General features: G+C 35.2%; 1 protein-coding gene across 3 annotated transcripts in view; it reads right to left on the bottom strand.

Moving 5' to 3' along the window:
- Positions 1 to 26,463, bottom strand: part of ZNF654 (zinc finger protein 654) — a 60,430-nt gene that overhangs the window by 13,922 nt on the left and 20,045 nt on the right. Inside the window, exons 3-6 of one of the 3 annotated variants that reach the window (XM_045286244.1) lie at positions 23,771 to 23,852; positions 6,594 to 6,729; positions 3,790 to 3,992; positions 3,169 to 3,308 (exon numbers count right to left, since the gene is read on the bottom strand). In XM_045286244.1, coding sequence (XP_045142179.1) covers positions 3,169 to 3,308; positions 3,790 to 3,906 — 257 coding nt within the window. In that variant the 5' untranslated portion in view covers positions 3,907 to 3,992; positions 6,594 to 6,729; positions 23,771 to 23,852. Of the gene's footprint in view, positions 1 to 3,168; positions 3,309 to 3,789; positions 3,993 to 6,593; positions 6,730 to 23,770; positions 23,853 to 26,463 lie in introns of those variants that run through there. The other 2 variants (XM_045286243.1, XM_045286242.1) reach the window with 2 other exon arrangements.

The following is a 26,463-nucleotide window of genomic DNA, read 5'->3' as shown; positions in this document are numbered from 1 at the left end:
GGAGTGAGTTGCACTGAGCCATTTGTACTACTTTATAATTTAACCGTTCATTTCTTGTATCATACATCTATCTGTATATAATTTAACAGTTCATTTCTTGTGTTATATATCTAATTATCTTTATAAATAAATATATTAAATTACCAGCAATTTGGTTTTATCTCTCTAGAGAACCCTAACACATACTAATACAAGCCTTAAATTATTTAGTGCTGAGGAGCAGGCTGTATCAGGATCAGTAACAGCCACCCCTCCACTGCAATCTTTTACACTTGACACGTAAGCATTATTAATAGTAATGTCTGTGAATATGGCTGCTGAAGTTTGAATCCTGCTCCATTATATACTAGTTGAATGGCTTGCGCATAATAATATCTACCCCATAAAGATGTTGTATTACCTGAGATAACAGAAAATAAAAAGCACAGGAATATCAGCCACTGTGATTATCAGTAGTAGCAGTAGTGATAGTGAAGGAAAAGTGGAGTTAGACGCTTGCCCCATTGTCTTTGATGTTAAGAACAAAACTGTCCACAAAAAAGGGGGAAAAGGCAAAATGGAACAGAGCACCACAGACCTTGTGGGACTGAAATAATCTTTAGGTTACAGTGAAAACCAACTTTTAGAAGCGAAAAGACCACAAGACCACAGCACTCAGAAACACAGGGGAGGAGTAGAAAAAGAGGTATGACAATCAAAACCTAGTCGACTCAGAAGAAAAGGCAAAAAGCAGACCAAGGGTTCCTTTCTAGTTAGTCGGATAGAGTCACAGTTTCCACTCTTACAGGCCCAGGATCCACTTCCTATTTTTAAGGTTTCTAAAGACTAGAAATTAAACCAAGAAAATTTTACTGCCCTCAAGTCGATGTCGACTCATATAGACCCTATAGGGCAAGGTGGATAGGTTTCCAAGACTAACTTTATGGGAGTAGAAAGCCCTGACCTCCCAAAGAGTGGGTGGTAGTTTTAAACTGACCATGCAGTTGGCAGCCCAACTTGTAACCACCATACATTTTTTTAGTTTTGTTTGTTTCCATGTATGTGGTTTACTTTATTTTTAAACATTTGACTCTTGTTTGAGTATAGAAAGTCAGGTTCAGAAGAGGATGTGGAATGAGGGTTATCATTGCTAATGTCAGAAATATTTTGGCTAGAAGGAGAATGCAAGCAGTTTATGTTTGTTTTTTGTTTGTTTCACTATGTGAACACATTCATCTTTGTGGTTCATAACAAATTATGGATAATGTTGCAAAAATGAGAATTCCAGAACACTTCATTGTGCTCAATCAGAACTTGATATAGATCATGAGGCAGTCATTCAAACAAAACAAATGGATATTGCTTGTTTTAAAATCAGGAAAGGTGTGTGACAGTCTTGTATCCTTCACCATACTTATCCATTCTATATATATCAAAGACTATATACAGCATTCAGTATGAAATAGACCCTAACATCAAGAAAACAAAAATCTTCATAACTTGTTCAATACTGAAGTTGTCCAAGTGTTTCATTTTATCTGGGCTCACAACCAATGACCATGGAAGCAGCAGTCAGGAAATCAAAGGGTATATTGCTTAGGCAAATCTACAAAAGACCTCTCATGTATTAAAAAGCAATGGTGTCACTTTGAGTGCCAAGATGCACCTAAGTCAACTGGTTTCTATACATACAAAAGCTGGGCAATGAGTAAGGAAGTCAGAAGAACGAACAAATCTGTGTCAGTAGTAGTACAACCAGAATGCTTCTTAGAAGGTTGGTAGGATGGCAAGACTTTGTCTTATGTACTTTGAGCATTGAGAACATCATGCTTGATAAAGCAGTGGTTCAGCAAAAAAGATGACTCTCAACAAGATGGGTTGACTTAGTGGCTGTTCCAACATAGGAGTAATTGTGACAATCACACAGGGCTGCGAAGTGTTTCGTTAGGTTGTGTTTTGTTATGTTGTACATAAGGTTGCTGTAAGTATCCCTGGTGGCATATTGGTTATGTGTTGAGCTGCTAACTGCAAGACCAGCAGTTTGAAAGCATCAGCTGCTTCACAGGAGAACGATGGGGCTTTCTACTCCCATGAAGTTAGTCTTGGAAGATTAACAGGGTAGTTCTACCCTGTTCTATAAGGTGACTATGGGTGAGCATCAACTCACTGGCTGTAAGAAGGTTGCTGTAAGTAGGAATCATAACAACATATAAACATGGAATTGATTTGTAATGTTCTATTAAGTGTCTTCAATAGGGTCCAGGAGCAGGAGCATTTCTATCCACATAGGATAAGATCTATTATAAAAGTTGTGATTATATTCCAATACAGAGTAACAACATATCAAAAACATCTAATAACTCAAAAACTTTTTAAAAGTATGTCTTAACAGTATCTCATTCTTTCCAAATGCTCTTCTCTCCAACTGAAATTTTAATTTACACGATAATGTAATAAAAGCCAGCATAAGAGTATACTCTCCTAAAAGACAAGTTTCCTTGATTCCAGATGAAGTTCTGTTAATTTAGCTATCTCACCGAGTCTGAAGATTTTAATCTATTCCATAAAAAAAGAATACTGCATGGAGCTATTTTTAACAATCCTCTTTTCCATTAAGAGACTACTTTTTAAAGGATAATTTTAAAATTCAAAAGTGTAAATTAGAAAAAGATGCTTATAGCTCATGCCTATTTCAGAATAGAGTTCACAAATGTAATTTCCCTTAAGAATTCCAGTTCAACGAATAGAATGTCAAAGTAATATGTAATTTTTGTTTGTTATGTATGTGATAAGGAAGGAGAAGGAAAGCAGAAGCTGTTTCAATCTTTTATAACTATTATACATGTACTGTCTAATAGTACTTAAAATGTTCTCACATCACACTGGTCAGATTGAGATTTGTATATTTCTACCAACAACTTTAAATAGTTTTTAATATTTAAAATAATCAATACCTCAACTTACATAATTTGTTTCATTATAAAGTACGTACCTAACCATCTATTCTGTCAATTAATGGTGCAAATAGTATTTGTTAATGTCTATTTCTTAGAGCCTTGTACAACAAATTTTAAAAGGGCTAAAAACATTTTCATGCAATGTTTTAAATAACAAAGTCCAAAGTCTGCTAACCAATTTTCTTTTTGTTCCCCATTTTACCATTTCAATGTTTGCACTGTGAACACTTACCAGATACAGTACATATCTCCATTCTGGAGCTGTGGAATAAGAAAGGATTCACATAGTTGCAAGGCTAACATAGTCTTGCCTTCCTTTTCAGTATTACAGATGATATCGATTCTACTCTTACAATCAGTTGCCAACAAATGCTACAAGAGAAAAGGAAAAATTTATCATTAAACATTGAGAATTTACTTAGAAATCTAGTTTTCTATAAAATATTTCCATGATTTGTTTTTTTGTACAGCTATTGTTTATAATGACTCCCTTTACTATCATTTAACACCCATAGCATGTAAGGTCCATTTTAAGAAAACAAAAATCATCTTAAAAAAAACAAAATAACATGAGAATTTAATTTTTTAGTATGTAATTTAAAAGCAAAATCATAACACCTCCCAGTTTTTAGCTGATGTATATTAAGTATACATTATTATTTTCATCATCTGTTAATATCATAGTACAACTAATTCAACAAGAACATATAAAATGATGTCAAAAGAGGACATCTACATGATGTAATCTGAACGCCTATACAGTACTATAAAAAATGGATTTAACAGCAAGAATAACTTTTTTTTTAATGTAGGGTTAAAATAGTAACCGGAAAAAAATAGTGTCAAACAATACCTCCCGGAATACCTGATCTTCTACAGGTGACATAAACAGACACGTGAAGAGTGCTTGATGGAAGTACAAGTCTTTACTGATTTCTGGATGATTTATGCAAGATTTAATAAGAGCCATTGCTTCTGGTATGCGTTCACAAGCAATTAGGTATCTGGTACGCAGCTCAAAGAACAGTGGATTTTCAGAGCTTAAGTATTTGTTCACTATATTAAAAGAAAACATAATATTACTTTCAAGATCTTCTCACGCTTTATTATATAAAATTTTACCACTGAACTATAGTATTTCATGATTAGCTAAGTTTTTAATGAATAACAGTTTTATTAGTAGGAATTTATTTTTGAAAACAATATTCCACTATATGATTCGAAAAACAAAAAGAAAAGCTACACCAAAATAGTACAAGAATATATTATTTCATAATCTGAAAAATACATATAAAACTCAACTTTTTCTACTTCAGTTCACTAATATATCAAAATATACTTCAAATGGAATTTCTTGCAAACCCAAGATTCATGCTTTATCAATTTATTAATTACTATAAAATGAAGGGTGAATCCAAATCTGTCATATTAAAACCACATTAATTCAGATGAGTTATAGAAAATGATATGAATTAATTAGAAAGTTGAATAAGTATCTTTCTTTTTTAAAAAGTCAAAAATATTCGGATAGGATTACTTATTTTTATATCATTTAAAAATATACAAATACCTTTATCTAATGTAGGTTTATTTGGATATAACAACAACATTATGATAGATATTTATAATACTTGTTTCACAATTCGCAAAACTGACTCTCAGATCAAATGACTTGCCTGAGGATGCAAAACTAAGTAAGTGGAAAAATAGAAAGGATATATATCCTAATTATTTTTTTTAATCTGAAAATATTATTACTTGAGTGTGTTTAATCAGAAGCTTCTAAAATCCTTGAATTTCTTTTTAATGCCTCGTGAATCTATTTATAAACATTGATAAGCAAACACTGATTTGTAGAGTCATTACAAAAATAAAAACCTTCAGTCTGATTTTACCTTCCTCATTACCAACTTGAGGAGTTTCATTCATATTAACCAGGCTCTAGAGCAGCTTTTTCCATGTGATTTCCTAATAGGCCATCAGCCTGCAGGCAACTCATGCTAACAAGTTTGCTTCTACTTAACCAACCAGCCCACTGCCTTAATTCAAGCCCATTGTAACCCTTAATTCTACCCTAAGGGCAGAGTAAAACTCTTTAGATTATAAATCTACTGGAGAAGATAGCCTCTTCTTTCTCCCATGAAGTGGCTGATGGGCTTGAACTACTGTCCTTGCATGGTTAACTCAATATGTAACATACTATAATACCAGGGCTTCTCCCTTAGAGAAGCCTAAAAGCTCCCCTAGTAGTTCCTGTGTCATCAATCATTTTGAAGTTCTTTGTATAGGTCTCAATGCCTCTTTAAATTCTTTGTATAGCTTCTATTGCCACATCCCTCAATCTCAGCTTCCCCCAGTCTGTCACCTTTGCCACCTTTATCGTTGGTTCTTCATACTTTCCCTCAATAACTTACCTCTTCCTCCTCAGTTCTACCTACCCATCTCTTCAAGTAGTTATCCCTTTGAAAGACCCACAATTGATCACAAGCCTCTTGTTTTTCTTGGTTTTCTCTAAACTAGTGCCAAATATATTTCAACCTTCTCCTAGTCATGTCCTACTTCTATCCCATAGTCCAGTTCACCTCTTTGCTGTGCCACTTGTGATCTCATTTCTTTCTTCATCTTCTTTTGCATTTCCATCAGTCCTGCACACTTGTATCTGGGGCCTAATTCTTAAGCCCAGATTCATGTTCCTTTTTATTTATGTCTACTCCCAACTCACTCTTTAGCCTAAGACAAATGTTAAAATCCTGACCTGCCCACAGTTGAGTCTCTCCCACCAGACCATATCTGACTGGTTCCTGGGCTTGTGGTCTTGTCTTTTCCTTGGCTGACTCATGACTGCACTCCATAGGTCCTCTCCATACTTCTGTGCTACTTCACTATTTCTGTGCTCACCTTCAAGTTTTGGTGAGACAAAATGTTCTGAGGCTCCTCATTTATTTTTAAATAAATCAAACTAATTAGAAGCAGTTGACAGAGTGTAGTGTCTAAAAACGAAATTTTGGCCCACTGAGGAAAACTATGGATCTGGGGTTATATGACAAAGGTGATGTCAAAGAAATATGCAGATGATATGACATGCAGGCAAAAACTTGACTTCTATTAATAAATAAAATTTAGGAAACACTGCAATAGAATATTTAGAAATGGAATTTTTAAAATTCATTTACTTGTGCAATCAACATGTGGTCATTCATTCATCCAACAATCATTCAACAAATACATATATTGAGCGCCTACTCTACCAGGCATTGAACTAGGCATAGGGCAAGCAGTAGTCGCCAAAATGGAAAGTGCTCTAGCCTTCAGGGGATTTCCCTTCCCAGGTAGGAAGCATTCCATGTGCTTTCATAAAAAAATTTTTTAAGTGCTCCTACTTAAAACAGATTGAAAATTATAAATGAATTGACAAAAAGCAGTCCTTGTAAATAAATGATAGTAACATTCAGAATTCTCATTATCTAGAAATATATATCCCTAGTCTGGTGACAAAAATTACTCTTGGGCCTGATAAATATAATGGATTAAGTAAACTTCATGTAAATATACAGTACTCTGTTATTCAATATTAAAATAAGACAAACTGCTCTAGTTAGAAATGAATTGTGTTTGCTTCTCACAAATGCTGGATTTAATTTCAATGTCCTGAAGTACCTATCTCCTGAGATGCTGGCTGGGCTTTAAGAACAGCTTGCAACACTGGATCTTCCCATGGGCCACCATCTCTAATGATTCGAGTCACCAGTTCCAGATTCACATTTCCATATCTGCGGAGGTGATTCTGGCATTCCTAGGAGAGAAAAATCATTTTGGCTTTGTGAATTTAAAGGGTTTAAAAGCTAAACTATGATCATCACTGTCAATAAAATGACTGATGGTCAATGAGGCAGCTATTAAATTATAACAGAGAAAGGGTTACAATAGTAACCTAAGTGGGGTATCAAACCCCATTAATACACAAATAGGCTTTAATGCCAAAGGTTACACAGTATGTGCAAAATCGGACTCTTTAGACAATCCCATTATAATAGAGATAATGTGTAACCTAAAAGAATAACTTTAAGGGATGCATCAATTTTAGGAAAGAGCCAGGTTGCAAAACACTGAAACTCTAAATGTTCAATTAAATTTATATGAGGGCTTAGAAAGCTCCTATTAACACAGGCAAGCAAGAGCCTGACAATGAGAAGGGACTATGCAGACTCCAGTCTTGAAAGGTAGACACTGGTGCCCTGCCCTAATCGCAAATGTTTAACTGTACTTGTGGGAGAAGGTTCAAGAAAGGAATTCTAGTCCTCTTGACTAAGTAAGTAAATTTGTATTATTAGGAGGAGGAAATGAAAGATTGAGGAAATGAACCTAATCTATGATATGAACGCTTGGCATTACGTTTAGATGATGTTGATAAGTCAGAACTATTTTGTTTTTTTTTAACATTTGAATTTTTAAAAAGGGTATTTGCTTTTATAGACTTGATTATATTGTGATATAGTTAGCAGAAGTTATGTTTGTAAACACTTTATTATTTAAGAGAATTTGGCTTACTGAATTTATACTACTTATTAGATTTAGATTTACAAAAGTTTGTAGATTTTGCTTTTTTGGCTTGTTATATTCTTTGTTAGCTGTTGACTCTTAAAATGTTTCATGTATAAAAATATTGCATTATATTATAACGAAAGGCTTTGTGGAGATATGAGAAGATTTACAAGAAACAAAGAATATAAGTTTATCTTAAAACCTTAAGAAAAAAAGTACAAATTTAAAGATGGCAATATTAAAAAATTAAAATTATATGAATTAAAACACAAGAGTTTATTTCTGTGATTAAAAACCCCTCAAATATTAAAATTTTAGCAAGCAATTAAAAGTCAAATATATAGTAACTTAAAATATTACTTACTAAACTTATTATCAAGCTACATATTTAAAGTAGCAATTAACATCTCAACTTTCATTAAATTGCCTTATTCTTCTATCTTTTGAATATTTCCATTTAGAATAAAAAATAATTCCACATGACATTTTGCATTCCTTGTTAGACTACATATTAAACTGTAAAAGTTTGTTTTCATTGGTTCTAATAAGAAAATAAGGCAAAGATATAATCAAGTTTAAAATAAAAAATCAGTGCCAACAAAACTGTTGGGGGGAAAAATAAGTACCAATAAAATAAAATAAAGAATCCTTACAAATAACTCACTACAAAAACCTCATAAAAAGAAATATCTTCTGCAAGTTATTTCAGGAGATCCTCAATTCAAGCAAGCAAGCAATAGCTCTATAAACAATGGGTAAGTTATTTAACTTCTCTGTGCTGGTTAAGTTAATTAACTCTTTTTCCTTTCAGAATCCACTGAGAAGTGAGATACAAAAAAAAAAAACACCCCCAAACACCTACTTGTTGTAAGGATTAAATTACATACAGTATTTAAAAGTGCTTGGAACAGTGCCTGCCATATAGTAAGCACTCAATAAATTTTAGCCATTATGTCTTCTATTATTTCTTATCCTTTAAAATTAACATTTATTTTAGGACACTCAATTGCCTTAGCATGAAATTAACTTCTGTATTTTCACATGCCAGCATATTTTTTAATATTCATAAGGAATAAGATAATTACTTTTTAATCAGCAATTATTTTAAACATACATGAAACATGACAATAGCTTCTTGCTTGAAAATAACTACCAATATCAATCCTTAAGGTAAACAAAATCTTAAATTATTCTTATACATTGCATCCTCTAAAACTAAAATAATGTAAAGTGGGTGTTGATCAAATCTAAGTACAGGAAAAAAGTGATCTGGATGCTATTCAATGAATCACTAGTAGGCTTAGCTTTGTTACTAAATCCTGCAATAGTTTACCAAGCTAGCTGTTAAAACCTAAGTAGGTAAGGCATCAAACATATACAGTGAGACTTGGGACCATATTTAAGCCTCAGTAAAGGTATACTGAAGTAGGTCCATTTCCTGCTTCCGAAACTTGGCTGAAGAAACAGCTCTGAGCTCTTGCTAAAAACAAATAAACAAGCAAATAAACAGATTCTGAGTCCCAGTTCAGACCTACTCAATCAAAATTTCTAGGGCAAAGCACCTTAGCCAGTAACTTTTAGAAACTTCTTTGTACTTCCATATTTAGTGCAAATTTCTTATAAGGCTTTATTTTGTAATTTACATTAATCTTTTCCTATCATTCAATTAGAAAATTAATATCAGCTTATTATCATTTTTAAGATAAAAATTAATTTTAAATGTCAGTGCTACTTTGGGGTACATTTCTTGGTTCAGGTACACATTTTTTGGAGACCACTACTATGGAAAATAGTCCTGGGCAGAAAGTACAGATGATAAAAGTATTTCATCATTCTGGTCTCTAAAAAGACAGGGTGAAAGAGAATAAAGTTTGAAAGTATGTTTTGCTTCCATCTTTCTTAAATAGCATGGTGGCTTTTGGGATGCAACTCATCCAAGGTAATTAAAGAACCATTTAAATCACTTTGGACTTCTCAATTTATTTCCCTTAGTGTAGATAGGCATTGCAGCATTTCAGAATATTTACTTAAACAATGTTTAAAATTGGATTTTCATATTAACTTAAATCATGTAAGTCATCTATCATGTATACTCACAGATGACCGATGATCTCAACACACTGTGCCAAATATAATCCCAACAGACACTTTCATCCAACCTTGTGTCTCTGCCAAGGTCTAAGTAAAATTAAATATCATTCCCCACTATTCTTTCAGAATCCTTTGTGGATTAAGTTTAATGTTATGCTCAGAAGAATGGCTTCTCTTCCCTGAAATGTCACTATAGAGTTGGCCATTATAACATGTCTGATAGGCTGTTGATCAATGTTCTGGCAATTCCATATCAAGTTACCCTATGATAAACTTCAGCAGCTGATTATCACTAAAGTTTCAATGCCTCCACCTACTGTTTTATGACTTTATAATCATTCCTTATCCAACTTTTCCAACCTCATTCACCTGTTGCACTCATGAATCCTCTTCTCTAGGCTGTTTTCCTCCATATCATCCAAAACTAACTCAAACTCTCTGCCATCAAGTCAGTGCTGACTCAGACTGACCCTGTAGGGCAGAGTAGAACTGCCCCTTCCAAGACTACAACTCTGGACAAGAATAGAAGCCCCTTCTTTCTACCAAGGAGAGGCTGGTGATTTCAAACTGCTGACCTTATGGTTAGTAGCCAGATGAGTAACTGCTATGTCACTATGCCTTTCCTCATATCATTGACTTTCTCCTAGAACTTCCTGTAAGCATATCTGAATCCTATCTTTCCAATCTTACTTCCCCTAAGAAATCTCACTGACCACCTCAATCCATAATAAACTTAAATCCTCTCCTATATTGAATATCTGTACCAACTCACTCTTCTACATATAACGAGTTTTGCATTATTTGTTGTCTTAAATGTTGACATCTTCTTTAGTTGAAAATTTGCTCAAAGATAAACAAAGGAAAGACTTAATAAAGATAAATTCTTATTAAAAAACTTTATGCAAAATATAGTTTTTATAGAAACCTGTGTAAAGGTTTATAGAAAGTAGTATAGAATACCTGACTTATTTTTAATGAAATGTGTACACAAAAGATATGTAGATCACCACATATAAAACTAATTCATAAGCAAACTGTTACAAGTGAAAGCAAAAATGTACATTTTAAAACATCAAGATCTTTATAGTAATAGTTCCAAAATTATGAAATATTTGAGTTCTGATGAAACACACATACAACTACCCATTGGGTTTTTTTGGTTTGTTTGTTTTTAAAATACCGTATATTCTCGAGTAGTAGCTGATCCGAATATAAGCTGAGGCACCTAATTTTACCACAAAAAACTGGGAAAATTTATTGACTTGAGTATAAGCCTAGGGTGGGAAATGCAGCAGCTATTGGTAAATTTCAAAATAAAAACAGATACCAATAAAATTACACTGAGGCATCAGTAGGTTAAATGTTTTTGAATATTTATTTCAAATTAAAACAGTAAACTAACTCTGTAAGAGGAAAAGAGAGCCAACAAAAACAATATGGTATCATCAATAACTATACTCACTGCCTTACCACATGTACACATCGCAGTTTGTATAGTTTGAGGCCTAACGCAGGCTGATGATTTCCAGAATGTGATGACATTACTGCTTGCATAGCTGTGTTAGGGCTCATAATATACAAGCTGCATTGTGTACGCACTGTTGTTACTGCATGCACTGCGTTACTGCATACGCAGTGTTACCACATCTGCATGGGAAGTGCTAATGCAACACATGCAGTGACACAGTGCGTACACAACGCAGTGTGTACATTATGAACCCTAACACAGGCTGCTCTATGCAAGCATAGTCAACACTGAGTCCAGATAGGGGTTAATAAGAAAATAAAAAATAAAATATAGCAGACTAAGTACTGTAAATAAATGTACTGTATATTCAAAACCAGAGATATACTGTACCGGTACTTGTATTCAGCAATGCTTGGGCGGAGCGAGGGGGCATGACCAAGCACGGGTAAGATTGTAAAGGCTACATCATTGGTCACAACCCTGGAGACTCCTGGGAGAAGAAGAGCAGCCTCATCTGACAATCATCTGACAAGGATGCAGTGAGCCCCAGGTACCACAGCACGGACAACACAAGAGAAACACAGCCGTCGTGCAGGAGAAAAGAGTGGTGATATCAGCAGACATCGGACTACCAACAGAGGCCGCAAGCACCCGTGGATGAGCGCAGGCACCCATGGATGAGCGGGAGAGACCCAAGAACACTCGCGCTGCACCTGAGAGCAGTTAAGTAAGTCAAGGGGGGCTTTTTCAGCATAAAAAAATGTGCTGAAAAACTCGGCTTACACACGAGTATATACGGTAATTTGTATATTTTAATGTATGACTATTAAAAGACAACTGTAAAGTTATATGTAATTTTTCTACTCCCTAAAGACAAATAATGATTTGATTTAGAAATATACTGATAATAAAAATGTTGGAAAAAAGTTTTTTTAAGTAGATATACTACTTATAACGGAGTCATCTTAACTGAATCCTGTCAAGACTGGGACTACCTGGTACTTGAATATGAGATGAAAATGACCATTAATATTTTTTATGACACCTGCATAACTTTCTAAAAAGTTGTCAAATTTAAATAAATTAAATTATTCATTTTACTTTCATAAAAAAGATAATCATCCTACTAAATTTGTTGTCCTTTCTTGTAATAAGCGCCTGAAGAATACTTACTCATTTTGTTTTTTAATATTCTGAATTTTCACATTTAAAGGAATGGTGGCAAGGCAACAATAAAAAGTTACGACTTTTAAGACAATAAAGTTCTCAGAGAAAATAATTTGAAATGAGTTTAGAATTGGTTACAGTGAACCCTCGCCACTTCGCGCTTCGACTTCCACAGCTTCACTCTATCGCGGTTTTTGCGTAACAGCGCATGCTCTGTCATTACTGCCATTGATTGGCTCATACTGTACACGCTTCTGTCTGCATCGTTACGTATCGGAGCTACGTATCAGATGCATTTTTGCTTTTGTACAGTGTACTGTAATTGTTTGCGATTTTTAAGAAATTTTATCTAAGCCCTTTGATGGCTCCTAAACTAGCTGCTTCTTCTAAGCCTTCTGACAATAAAAATAAGCGCCAGAGGAAGATGCTCACCATCCAGGAAAAGGTAAAACTTTTGGATATGATCAAAGATGGCAAGAAAATTGTGGAGGTTGCACGCCATTGATTACAGTATTTGTAAGAACTATGTATAATAATACTGTATGTGAAATATGTAATACTGTAAACTAGATGCCATAAATAATATAATAAATAATAAATGATAATTGTAACGTCCAAAATGTTTTACTGTATTTTCCCTTTTTCGTTTAATAAATTGGGTAATACGAGTGTAATGGTGACTAAAGGGTGTTTTTTCATGTCCTCTATGCTCTAACTACGAAAATATTTGATTTACAAATAAGGAATCCTACTTTGCAGAATTTCATTTATCACGGTAGGGTCTAGAACCGATTAACCGCGATAAACGAGGGTTCACTGTACATCACTATGATTGTTGATTCCAAAAACCAGTATGTCACCTATCATGTTCATATCTCAAAACACTCAAACTCAGTGTCATGGAGTTGATTACAACTGATAGCAACCCATTAGGACAGAGCAGTACTGTCCCTCTAGATTTCCAAAACTGTAAAAACTTTATGGGGGTACAAAGCCTCATCTTTCTCCAGTAGAATGGCTGGTGATTTCAAATGGCTGACCTTGGGATTATGCCACCCAAAGAATAACCCACTACAAAATCTAGACCTTGTAAAGTCTTTTTTTTTTTTTTTTTTGGGGGGGGGGTGGTGGGGTGGTCTTGTAAAATATTACACCAGAATTTCTGTTTAAAATAAATCTTATATCTCAAACATTTTAATGGGTTTTTAACCCACTTAATGAAAATGTGCAGTAGTCAAGAAATTACTAACTTGATTTCACATAACATAAGTTTAGTGGCCAACTTTCAACAAAACTTTATTATATAATTGGTATAATTTAGAAAATATTTTTAGTCGATCTACCAGTGGTTTTTTTCACCTATGACAGCTACTGAAATTATACTATCAGAGTAAATGGAATTTAAAAATGAACACTGAATTTAACAGTGATGAATTTTTCAAAAATAGGGAATATTTGTATCTTAAAAGTTTTACCATGCTTAATTGAAAACATTGTTCTAAATGTTTTATATTATTGTGTATATTCATATATATTTTATATTACTGCATATATTTTATGTCATAAATGTTTTATTTTATTGTGTGTATTCCTGTATGTGCATAAATAAAATATGCACATATTGGAGATATATGTGCAAACTCTAAAAGTTACAAGTGTGTGGGATCAAATTCTAGATACTATTAATCTGAGATACTACTTAGTCACATCTGTTATCATTTATATTAACTAAATTAATATGTATCATCCCAGTTCTCTCGGTCCAGGCAATCCAAAAATTTTTTAAGACTTTGGATTAATGAAATTCTTAAAATAGTAGCATAAACAAACATTTTAACTTGTTCTTTTGCCATATACATCACTGCAATTACATGTTTGTTATCAATATATATTAGGAATATAGAATACTATAAAGAATGTTGTGGTAAGAATAAGGCTTAGACCCTCATTCAGCTTCTATAAACATCAACTCTGCTGCAGCTTAGTTTTCTATCTATAAAATAAGGATCAATTGGGCACATTAGACCTAGTTTCTGTTCAGCCCTGGGCGACCCAAGGCCATGAGCTATAGACTAATGAGACACTTAGACCCTGTGTTTTCAAAGTGCATTAACAGTCTTCATAGGCCACACCAGAAGGAAGGACTCAATGTGGAAAACCCCTAAGTGAATAGAGCTCAACTTCAAACTCAATACCCTTGTTCCTTTATTAAGATAGGTATGATTCTTAATAAAGTGGTTCTGCCACTCTCAATGAATGTTATTGAAAGTTTTGCCTTACCACCAACCCCAGTTTTGTAGTGTTCAGTCACTTAAAGATTTAACCTGGACAAGTTAGTAATTCATGTATTGAAGTATATAACCACAGCCTACACTTGTACACTTTTCTCAACTGTGTTTTAAATTCCTCACAAATGGCTAAATTAATGACGCTATCAACAGAATGACCTTATGCTTCAGGGATATGACTGAGAATGCTCTCTAACACAAAAAGACAATGATATCTATAAGATGAAACGGAGGCATCTATTAAGCCATAGATAGATGAATGCATTTTGGGAATGCACTTAATTCTAGCCCTGATCTAAGAACAATTAATTGGGTTACCAGCCCAAAATCCATTTAAACCATGTACATAGTTTAAATCTCCAGAGACTTCTCTCTGGCCATAGTCAAGGAATGTGAAAAGTCTGGTCATCAGTGATGTAGAGACATTATAATTGATTAAAATGGTACATCTGAATTGAATGGTTAAAATGTAACTTCTGATTTGATCGCATTTTTGGCACATCTAAAAGTTCTAGCAGTTAAAAAAAGTGAAGAGGAAACACATTTGGATGAAGCCTCGGGCGAATCCCCTCCAAACATACACTAGGGATGTGAATAGCCTTCCTATCATACAGAATGCATTGTAAAGTGGAATATGACAAATATAACTAGGTTAAAAAAACCTTACCATTTGATCTCCCGTTTAACTCATTTAAAAGGTGTTCTAGTTTTTAAATTTTTCTGTTCTCTTCCCAACTGTTTTCTCTATTTTACTTTGTGATCGTTGTTAGTCTTTTTTAATGTTTGGTATTTTTGTGCGGCTTTTATTATATGAAATCCAGGATGGGTGAATCTATAGAGAAAGTAATTGGATAAGTGGTTCCTCAGGGGTATAAGCGAGGGGGGTGGTGGGTGAATAATTAGTATTACAAGAAAAAAAGAAAATGTTTTAAATTTGATTATATTAATAATTGTATAACACTTCTTGATATTTTGAACTGAAACTGATAGTATTTAATCTAATTTCCTTTTTTTTTTTTTACCCGAGTAACACTACATTTATTCATGGGAATAGAAAATATAAGAACAGAAGACTAAAATAATGTCTTTGAGTGTCAAGCTCTTATATGTCAGACTAGATCTTAACAGCAAAAATATTTCTGGTATGGTGTATTAAATTGGTTATTTCTCATATTATCTTGAATTATTTTAAGGGATGTAATTTGTTTCCAAGTTAATTATTTTAATACTTTTCATGATTTTAAGTGTAGCTCACCTAATCAACTTTTGGGTGACCCTATTACTGTTTGAAATACTAGTGACAAATCTTCCAGTATCACAGCAACACACAAGTCACACACAGTCCAACAAACTGATAAACATGACCTCTATCCCTGAAGCCTCAACTGTTGAGGAACTTGGTTTGAGATCCTCCTTCCCCAATGTAGCCCTGACCACCATACCATCATACCATACCTCACCTTCATACAACTACTGTCACATGACCAAGTCAAGTGATGGCTGCCTAGTTGCCACATTCCTCCTGCCTGCTGAGCCTGCTAACTGGTGATAGACTGCTAAGGAATGATGCTGACTGCTCACCTAGTCTCTCCCTCTTGCTGAACTAGCTTAGCAGTGGCAGACTGCTCTGGTGAGATACTGGCAGCTCACTTCCCCCAAATGAGCTCCCTCTTTCCTCTGGATACAGGCAACACAGCCCATGTGCACTTCCTTTGTCTTTCCTTTTCACTTGGTAAGACGCAATGTGTATGCAACCACATACACAATGGTTCACCACTAATACCCCAATTTAGATAACCGTGCCTAAACTAGCCAGCTACACCCTCCAAAACCACCACTCTACCCACACAATTGTACGACGAGATTTACAACACACAGTAACCAATGCCCATCCAAATTGCCCTCATACCACATACATTCAGAGGGGGGATAAAAACGGGCACGCATTCACACACCCAGTAGTTACTCTCCATCTAGAGACATGTGGTGACTGCTATAGTGCAGCCTTGGTAGAACACTTATCCAGGCTGCCCAGAAAGATAAAAAAAATCAAGACTCAGCAAAAGAACATACGATCGATCAATAACTAAATATAACAACATCCAACGCCTTGGAAATAGCAGACAATATCAACTCACCAAAAAAACACACAAAAAGATGGCTCCAACAAAATAACGAATCAAGAAACTTCCTAAAGGAAGAAACAATATTGAAACCACCAGATAACAAACTCAAAAGATTTTTATGTAAATTCCTCCAAGAGATAAAGGAAAATACTGACAAAACACTAGAAGAACTTAGGAAAACATTACAAAAGCAGAATGACAAAACAGACATTCAGAAGCTATGTAACAGCAACTTTGGGGGGAGGTCAGATGCGCAGGCATCCCCTCCCCTGAAGGCAATCAGTTGCCAGACTGCTGTCTCATCCCACTGCTGGGGTGGGCCTGCTCCCTGCCTCTGGGGACAATGGACAGGCTCCTGTGTGGAGTTTTCACCCTACTGATAATGTTCCTATGGAGACCCAGAGACCACCCCCTAGACTACCCTCTCATTGCTATGTAACCTATAGTACAGCCCCTTCCTGTGAAGTATGTCTCTACCTGTAATTAGTGGGCTGGCTTGCCCCCAAAAGGTATATAGGTGTGAGTCAGCAATATAGATTGCTCTCTCTGACTCTGAGCTCCTTGCTGCTCACTCCCTGGTCACTCCCCTCTCCCTTGTTCCCTTTGCCTCCTTCCCTTCCCCCTCTCCACGTGGACCACCAAGCTGGGCTGAGGTGAGCAATGGTACTATGTAACATGCCTGACTGTATTATTGTATTATCTCTCATGCTCTCAATGACTTTAATATAATGCTTATATATCTCAACCGTACAACTGTGCATTACTGAACCCAGAAGTAGTATTACTGAATCCGAGTAGTAGCAATAGGAGTATTAGAGGTGGGGGCTGGCCCCCCACCTCCCTCAGCGTCATTTTTTAAATTTAATACTACAAGCAACCAGATATGCAAATTAACAATGAAATTTTACATTGATAATACATTGAAAAACAAAGGAGTAGAATCATTGAAAAGCAAAATCAGTGAAATAGAGGACCCATCTCCTGATAACAATCTGTTAGGAGAACAATCAGAAAAACTAATGAAGAAGAATTATGTGGACACCATTAAGAAGAATATTTTATGCATGACAAGTAATTCAAAACATGAGATTTATGGAAAACACACAAAATTCTCAAAGATATGCTGGGAGAAAACTTCCCTTATATGAAAAATGGATCCAAAGCTTACCAATAAGCTCAACAAGCCCTAAGCAGTCAAGACTCCAAAAGAAAAGCACCAAAACATATAATAAACAAGTGTTCCAAAATCAAAGACAAAAAATCCTGAGTGCAGTTCAGGAAAATAAAATATGATATATATAAAAGGGAACAAATATAACAAGATTCTGACTTCTTGGCAGAAACCATGCAAGAAGGTAATGGTCTGACATATATAAAACCCTGGTATGAAATTTATAAAACCAATTCAGTAATCAATAAAATTATCCCTGAGATATGATGATGAAATTAGAGTATGTCCAGGGAAACAGATGAAGAGAATATGTAAAACCCAGACCAGCCTTACAAGAAATATAAAGGGAGATCTTAGGCCAGAGAACTAAAAATCAGACAACAACCTGAAATTAACATAAGTTAACGACAACAAATACACTCAAAACAAAGCAACCCACTACTACTGAGTCAACTTTGAATCAGAGTGACGATATAGGTAAGGTTTCTAAGGCTATAAGTCTTTATAGAAGCAGATTGCTTCATCTTTCTTCCATGAATAGTGGATAGGTTTCAGTTAGCAATTTTTAAGTTATTAGCCCACCACTTACCCCAGATGAGCTACCATGTTTCTTTGGAAACAAACCTAAATACATAAATTTCAGAAATAACACATGCCTACAAGTCTGAAAATAGGTAACCAAAGGCATCGATTGGTAAATGAAGACAACTTCAAAACAAAAAGACAACTAAGCGCTATAGTTACAAAATGTCCTTACAGAAAGGAAGTCAGGCAATAACAAGATATAATAGACTATTTTAAATTAATGAAGATAAAAGTGGATTACAAAGTAAGCACAAAGAAAATTATTAAATCTTCTCAGATTTACAGTCAACAATGCATATACAATCTAATTCATCTACTGCAACCCCCCATATACCATCACTTACCCCTATATTCCTCCCTGTGTTTCCAGTTTCCACTTCTCATCTTTCCTAATCCTCTCCTTTGCTAACTTTGTTATTGGATAAATGCCACCCTTTGGATATCAAATCATTGATTATTCAAATACAGACGTGATTTCACTTCCAGATCTGAAGGGTGACTAAAGGCCTTAGGGATCTCAGCAGTCTATCTGACCCGTAAGCCTGGTCACTTTTTGATTTTGCATTCTGGTCAACATATTTCTTCCACTCTACCCAGTATCTTCTAATGTGATCCTTTTCAGAACAGTCAGTAGCTTGGGATCATCTCATACTTCAGGTCTTGGGGTTGTGGAGACTGATGTTTGCGTAGCACATTCGTTCATTGGACTAATTATTTGCTTGAGTCTTCAGATTTGTAACACTCTTCTTTCCTCTCAGCAGGGAGAAACCACTAACAGTTATACATTAGATAGCTGCTCACGAGCCTCTAAGACCCCGTCACTTCCCCAAAGTAGGATATAAACAGTGGTTTTTGTGAACTTTTATGTCAATTGACCTCAGTGCCCCCAAGACGATGGTCTGATCTCTCAGGCCCAGTTAATTGTTCCTGCAAGGTGTCTGGTTATGTCTAAGTTTTCACCACTTTATCCCCGTGCACTGCACCATATGATACCTGGACTACTTGTGCTGAAAGTAATTCTACATATATAAATATTCTCTGTCAAAGATTCTATACACATATATTCCACTCTCCCTCTCCCACATGTTCAGCCTGTCTATTCAGAGTATCTACTTGTAGATCGCTACTGTTGCATGATTGCATATATTAACAGTTTTTGCCTGTTACCTTTAACTCTGGCAAACCTCTCAAGGAAAAACAGTATCATCTTAAACTGGTATAAACCTGTGTAAAAGATGGGTAGAAATGAACCATGTGTTTACATTAGTAAAACACGTGCACGCACACACACACACACACACACACACACACACAAATATTTCAAAAGGTGGTATTAGAATTGGATTACCAAGGCCTTGTCAAGCTCTGAAGAGTTCAAAAGCTGATTAAATGTAAGGTACATGATGAGGAGTAATAATAATAGCTCAGCTCAGAGGGTGGAGGTAGATTCTCTAGATAAAGCTAACATGAGAAAAATGCTGAAATTTCACCTACAACGTAGGAAACAGAGGGTCAAGACATTTTAAAGAAAGTGGAAACCACAGCATTACAAATAAAAAAAGACAGAAACGGCACCAAAGGCATTAAAAAAAATTTAGAATTAAGTATGTCCAGAGTTCAGATCAGAAGGTAGAAAAAGGTACAAAACCATTCACTCTCCTTTAGGAAATTTTTATAACTAAAAAGTAATTCTATTCACAAGTAGAGGATATAGCCCTTCACAAATGTTATGTTTTTATACATTTAAAACCAGAAGTGAAAACACTGACTCTCATCTACTTCAAATCCTTCAGTGGTTACAGTGTCAGCGCTCAATTGCTATCACGGCAAAGCATTCCCGCACCGCCCATTGAAATTGTAAAGCTTCTCCATGCTAGCACTTGACATCATTTTCCCTGCTTTATGTTACTCTGGCATTTGAATGTACTCTAAGGCATACAGTTTTTATACAGTTTTTAATGTAAGCTTCACAATGGCATAGGATTTCCCTTTGTACTACTATTGTCAAAGAGCATAGTCTTTAGCAAATAACAGGTACTCAATAATATTTTCTAAGTATGAGATCATAATGAACTGCTAAGAATACAAATGTCAAAGAAGAAATTGAATGGAAAGTTGAGTTTTATTAAAACTTAATACAACTCTAACACTTTTGATGGTACTGAATGGCAAAGTAATTCAAGAATAAGATTTCGGGGGACCCAGGCCAATTGCCATAGAACACTGGGGCATTGAATCCTGGATCTTCAAGATGCACAACATGCTCCAATGACTGCACCAGGGAGATATGATATGGAAAATCCACAAGGTAAAATGAGCTCTACCTCAAACACACTTGTAACCAGAAGACTAAAACTAAAAATTCATGGTGTCCGAAGAAGCAGAAGACAGATAAACCAAGATTATTGAACTGTTGGTTCAATAACTGACAATCATTGATTTACTACATCAGTGTCCTATATGCTGTAATAAGATATATATTATTCCAGCAAACCCGTGACTGACATTGCCAATGAATATTATTGTAAATTTTCCCTGACAACCAACTCCCATTATTTGTGTAAATAGCATCCAGCCATAAAATAATTGATTTTATACTAGTGAATAATTCAGGTATTGTAATATGGAGTCTGCCTACATTGGCCCAATATCCCTAACAGGGGTTTAAAAAATTAGTACCATGGAAAACGATATGGTGATACTTAAAGCAACTGGGAACTGAAATCTTATATGATCCAATAATACCACTATTAGGGATATATCCGGAGGAAATAAGAAACACACTAGTGGAGTGTGCTCTCTCATGTTCATAGCAGCAGAGTTCACAATAGCAAACCACTGGAAGCAGCCTAAATGCCCAACGATGGAAGAATGAATGAAGAAACTTTGGTACATACACATAATGGAATACAGTGCATCCCTAAAAAACAGCAACAAAAGCATGAAACACTACATTATACGGAAGGACCTAGAAACCATTATGCTGAGTGAAGTAAGTCAATAGGACAAATATTGTATAAGTCCACTACTATAAGGAAAAACAAACAAACGGAGAAACATCAATTAAACAAATCTTAGGGAACAACTCCCTAATTTTGTTGTACAAAAGGGGAGGTTACTTACTGGCCATGAACCATATTATCACACCTCCCTCTTATGTACCTCACAAGAGCCACTGTGAAGGAGAGGACCTCACACTGTCTGGGATCACTCCTCCAAAAGGGGGGATATATGGGAGAAGACCAACCACTTGAGGCTATACAATATTGAGACACAGCTGAGGCAAATCAGTGGGCCCCCACCACAGGAATATAAGGAATACCTTATCAGGAAATCAAGCCAAAACCAGGGGAGAAAAGCATTTCATTTCGGAGGAGACATTGATAGTTCTATTGGTGAGTAGGGTGGGTCATAGGGGAGAAGTAACCTCATATTGGGAAGGGGTGCTAAACAATGAATATAGACAACCTAAGGTGACAATGGTTCAGATTTTATGTTCCTGGCAGACACTACAAATATGCTTCTACCCAACCATCAAAGAAGCATAACATGGATTAAACACCAAGATGGCTTTGGATGCTGACCTTGCAGCCAGCATGGCATAACCAAGGGGCTATACCGGAAGGACTTAACATAGAGGCCCATCAGAATTTAAAAACAACATAGATCTAGGAATGGGTTAGAGCTCTCCCTAAATCCTAGCTCTAATCTTAAAACAATGAGTTCTTACATCATGGCCTACTCAATACTCACCCTTAAGGGAACATAGAAGATATGGGTGCTATAGCAAAGTCTGGTGAAGAAATTAGATGGTGCCTGGCTATCAAATAAAATAGTGTCTGAGATGTTAAAGGTTTGTTTACAAGCAAGCAGCCATCTAAGTGAGATGTAAACCAAGTCCACAGAGAAGAAACAAACCAAGTGAGATTCTGGTCTGCAGAAAGCCACAGATGACAGTGAAAGCCCTATATATATATTTGTGAGAGCTACAAAGGAAATACGCCTCCAGTAATTCCCCCCTCTATTCATAATAGAGAGATTGGAAGAAACTGGTTCCCTAAAAGAGTTTATTGGAGGGATGACTATAAAAGATCAACATGATAAACTGGACCTGAACAGCTAAAACCTCTATCAGTTGATTCTCCCCTCTGATGCACGTTGAGCCTGAACTGGTTTTCAACATTTTGTTTTTGCTTTGTTTTATTTTTCATATTGGGGTTCATCTCAGATGTATTTTGTCACTGGAGATAACACTCTTGAATTTAAAAAATTTTTTTAATGTTTTCCTGCAAATGCAACCCCAGATTGATGAACCTCTACAGGACTAAGTAGAATAAGGTTTCCTGGGAGGATACAGTGTGGGAACAGGCCTAATTGGGAGCTAATGTGAAGGAATTCAAGAAGGAAGAGAATGTTTGAAAACTGATTGTGGTAGCAATTGTACAATAAATACTGCTTAATGTGATTGATCTAAAGAATGATATGAATTCTGTATTAACTCCCAATAAAATTATTTTGTTAAAAAAAGTAAGAATAAGATTTGGAATATGAAGAAATTTTACATATTGTCAATTAATTTTGCATAGAATTTTCCTTTTTAAAAATGTTATGTACCAGAATGACATCACAATAATCCTTTAAATATGAAAATTCTCTTTCAATAAATATGTAAAAGCTTTGCTAATCACTTTGATTCTCTGGTATGCAAATGATCCTACTTAGCTATTAACCTTTCTCTTAAAAGCTATAGGAATAAATATAAAATGAATTATCTGAACAATGTACCCACAGAGAGCACACAAAAGTATTTCTTCCTTTATTCTTCTCCAAGGAAAATTATTGATGATACAGTACCACAGTAATAGGTATACAACTCCCATGTAACTGGTTAAAAGATAAAATGTTCTTGCACCTATTGGAGAAATTTTGGATGTCAGTCCCTTCTGGATTTACTCTCTTCTCTCATATATTAGGTTCAACAAAAATACTCCTCTTGGTGTGGAAAAGCTATTGTGAGACAAGAAAATCAAGGACTAGCCAAGGGAAAGGTAGCACCGGAAAGACATCCAATTCCTGATCTAAGCAAGAATTATTTTGACACCAGAGCTGAGGTATACCCGAGCCTATAGGACTAAAAAATACTTACCTAGAATGTGCTTAAGAATCTACAAGGATGATATTAGCAGGCTTGGTCTAGCAAATATATATTTGAAATCATGGCTATGAATTTCTTAGAATTACAGCTTAAAATAAATGTAAGCACTTTCTTTTTTTACCTAAGCACTGTCACTTTAGCAACCATAAAAGCATGAGCTACAAATAAGCAATATACTAGTTACAGTATATTATACAGTATATTAAATTTAGACACAACATGAAGTAGTAAACTGTTTTACCTGGAATGATCCAAGAATGTCTTTTAAGGGCTCTTCATAAAATTCATCTCTTCCAAAAAATAGCAGCAACTCAAAGAAACTCCTAGAAAGAATAAGTGAATAATAATGTTCAATAGTTCCTTGAATACAGCTTTTTAAAGAATCTTAAACAATAATACCCACTGCCAATGAGTCAATTCTAACTCACAGCAACCCTATAGCACAGGGTAGAACTTCACCCATGGATTTCCGAGACTAAAAACGCTTTACGAGAGTAGATAGCCTCATCTTCCTCCTGTGGAGCAGCTGGTTGTTTTGAACTGCTGACCATGTGGTTAACAAACCAATACATAACCCACTAATGCCACCAGGGCACCCAAGGTATAATAGCTATATTATGTTAATAAATATATGTATTTTTAAATCTGCATTGATCATCTAGGATTCATTCAGAAAATGTTAATTTCAGTAAGATTTTAACAAATGTGTTACATTTGTTACAAGGTACAAAGAAATATATCTAAGGGGAAAAGGATGGGAATTCCAGAACACTTCATTGTGTTCCTGAGGAATTTATAAATGGATCAAGAGGCAGTTGTGGAAACAGAACAAAGAAATACTGCCTGGTTTAAAATCAGGAAAGGTATGTGACAGGATTGTATCTTCTCACCATACTTATTTAATCTGTCTGCTGAGCAAATCATCAGAGACACTGGGTTATATAAAGAAGAATGGGGTATCTGGCTTAGAGGAAAGCTTATTAACAACCTTTGATATGCAGATGATATAACCTTGCTTGCTGAAAGTGAGGAAGACTTGACGTACTTTCTGATGAAGATCAAGTATGCCAGCCTTCAGTGTGGATTACAACGCAATATAAAGAAGATCAGAATCCTCACAACTGGACCAATAGGTAACATCACAATAAATGGAGAAAAGGTTAAAGTTGCCAAAGGCTTTGTCTTGCTTGTATCCACAACCAATGCTCATGGAAGCAGCAGTCAAGAAATCAAACGGCAGTAGTCAAGAGATTAAAACACGAGTTGTATTAGGCAAATCTGCCACACAAGACCTCTTGAAAGTATGGAAAAGCAAGGATGTTACTTTGAGATTAAAGTATGCCTGACCCAAGGCACAGTATTTTCAATTGCTTCATCTGTGTGAGAAGGTAGGACCCTAAATAAGGAAAAAATTTTTTTTAAAAATCAATGAATTGTGATGCTAGAGTATATAATCTAAGTATTACGGACTGCCAAAGAGACAAGTCAAGGAGTATAGCCGAAATGCTCCTTAGAGGCAAAGATGCTGAGGTTTGATTTTGCATATTTAGGACCTGCTGTCAGAAGAGATCAGTTCCTGGAGAAGGACATCATGCTTGATGAAGGGCAGGGGCAGTGTAAAAGAAGGTGTTCAACCAAACGTATTGACAGTGGCTAACAATGGGCTCAAGCCTAGGAACAATTGTGAAGGTGACAGGTGACAGGTGGTGTTTCATTTGTTGTGCATAGGGTCACTATGGGTCAGAACAGACTTGATGGCATCTAACAACAATAATCATTAACATGGAAATTTTAATGTCATTTAGCAACCATATAAAGTTGCACAAATAGTTCCTGAAGATAATTAAACTTTATCTATGGATACTTGGCCTAGGCCACTGAAGTTGTATTTTTTTTAACTTCTTCCCTTTTTCAAAGTAAATCACAAATAAAGACTACTGTTTTTAAAAACAGAAACTATAAAGGTATATATAGTTTATTAAAATGTAATAAATAAAAGTTCTGAGAATTCCACAATAAACATATCTCTAAACTGTTATTTTATGAACCTAACTATTTAAGAGGGTAAAGACATAAAACGAATCAAGAGTAAAGCAATCATTTGAAAAGAAATCTTCCCAATTTCCTTAAAGAAAAAGCTTCTACATGTACACTATCATTCATTTCAGCATTATTCAAAATAGGAAAAAAGGTGAAAACCACCCAAGTGTCCATCAACAAATGAATAAACTAACAAAATGTGGTACACATGTATATATGTATAATGCAATATTATTCAGCAACAATGGGCATATTCAGATGAATGGCTACACAAAATGTGGTACATCTAAATTCTAGGTTATACATCCATAAAGAGAAATGAGATTTTAATATATGCTTTAACTAGAATTAACCTTGATAATATATGTTCAGTTAAGTTAGGTACAGGACAAATATTGCATGAACCTACATACATGAAATGTCCAGTAAAGACAAAGGCATAGAGACCAATGTTTATTAATAGTTTCCAGGGACCGAAGAAAAGGATGAAATGGAGACTATTACTTCAGGAGTACTGAATTTCTATGTAGAGTTATGTTTGTTTATATTTGAAATTGGACTGTGGTAATGGTTGCACAACATTAAAAAAAATCCGGCCATGGAGTCAATTCCAACTCAGTCACCCTATAGCCATAGTAGAACTGCTGCTTGGCGGTATTGAGATTATTATAAATCTGTATAGGAGCAGAGAGCCTCATCTTTCTCCCTGAAACTTGTGGTTTGAACTGCCAACTTGGGGTTAGCCACCCAATGCTTAACAGGATCACCGCGGGTTCTTTGCACATCCAAGTAAATGTAAATGAAGGGTTCACCTTCTGGCACAATGTCCCACAATGTTCTGCTTCTTTTCATGAGATTTTCAGCATCCAACAATGCTTCAATTGTCCATAAGGC

The sequence above is a fragment of the Echinops telfairi genome, unplaced genomic scaffold (assembly GCF_000313985.2).
Source record: "Echinops telfairi isolate 266 unplaced genomic scaffold, ASM31398v2 ScPeMD7_6;HRSCAF=24_1, whole genome shotgun sequence".
NCBI classification, from domain to species: Eukaryota; Metazoa; Chordata; class Mammalia; order Afrosoricida; family Tenrecidae; genus Echinops; species Echinops telfairi.
The sequence above is the reverse complement of the archived record's forward strand: the minus strand, read 5'-3'. Positions and strand labels throughout refer to the sequence as shown.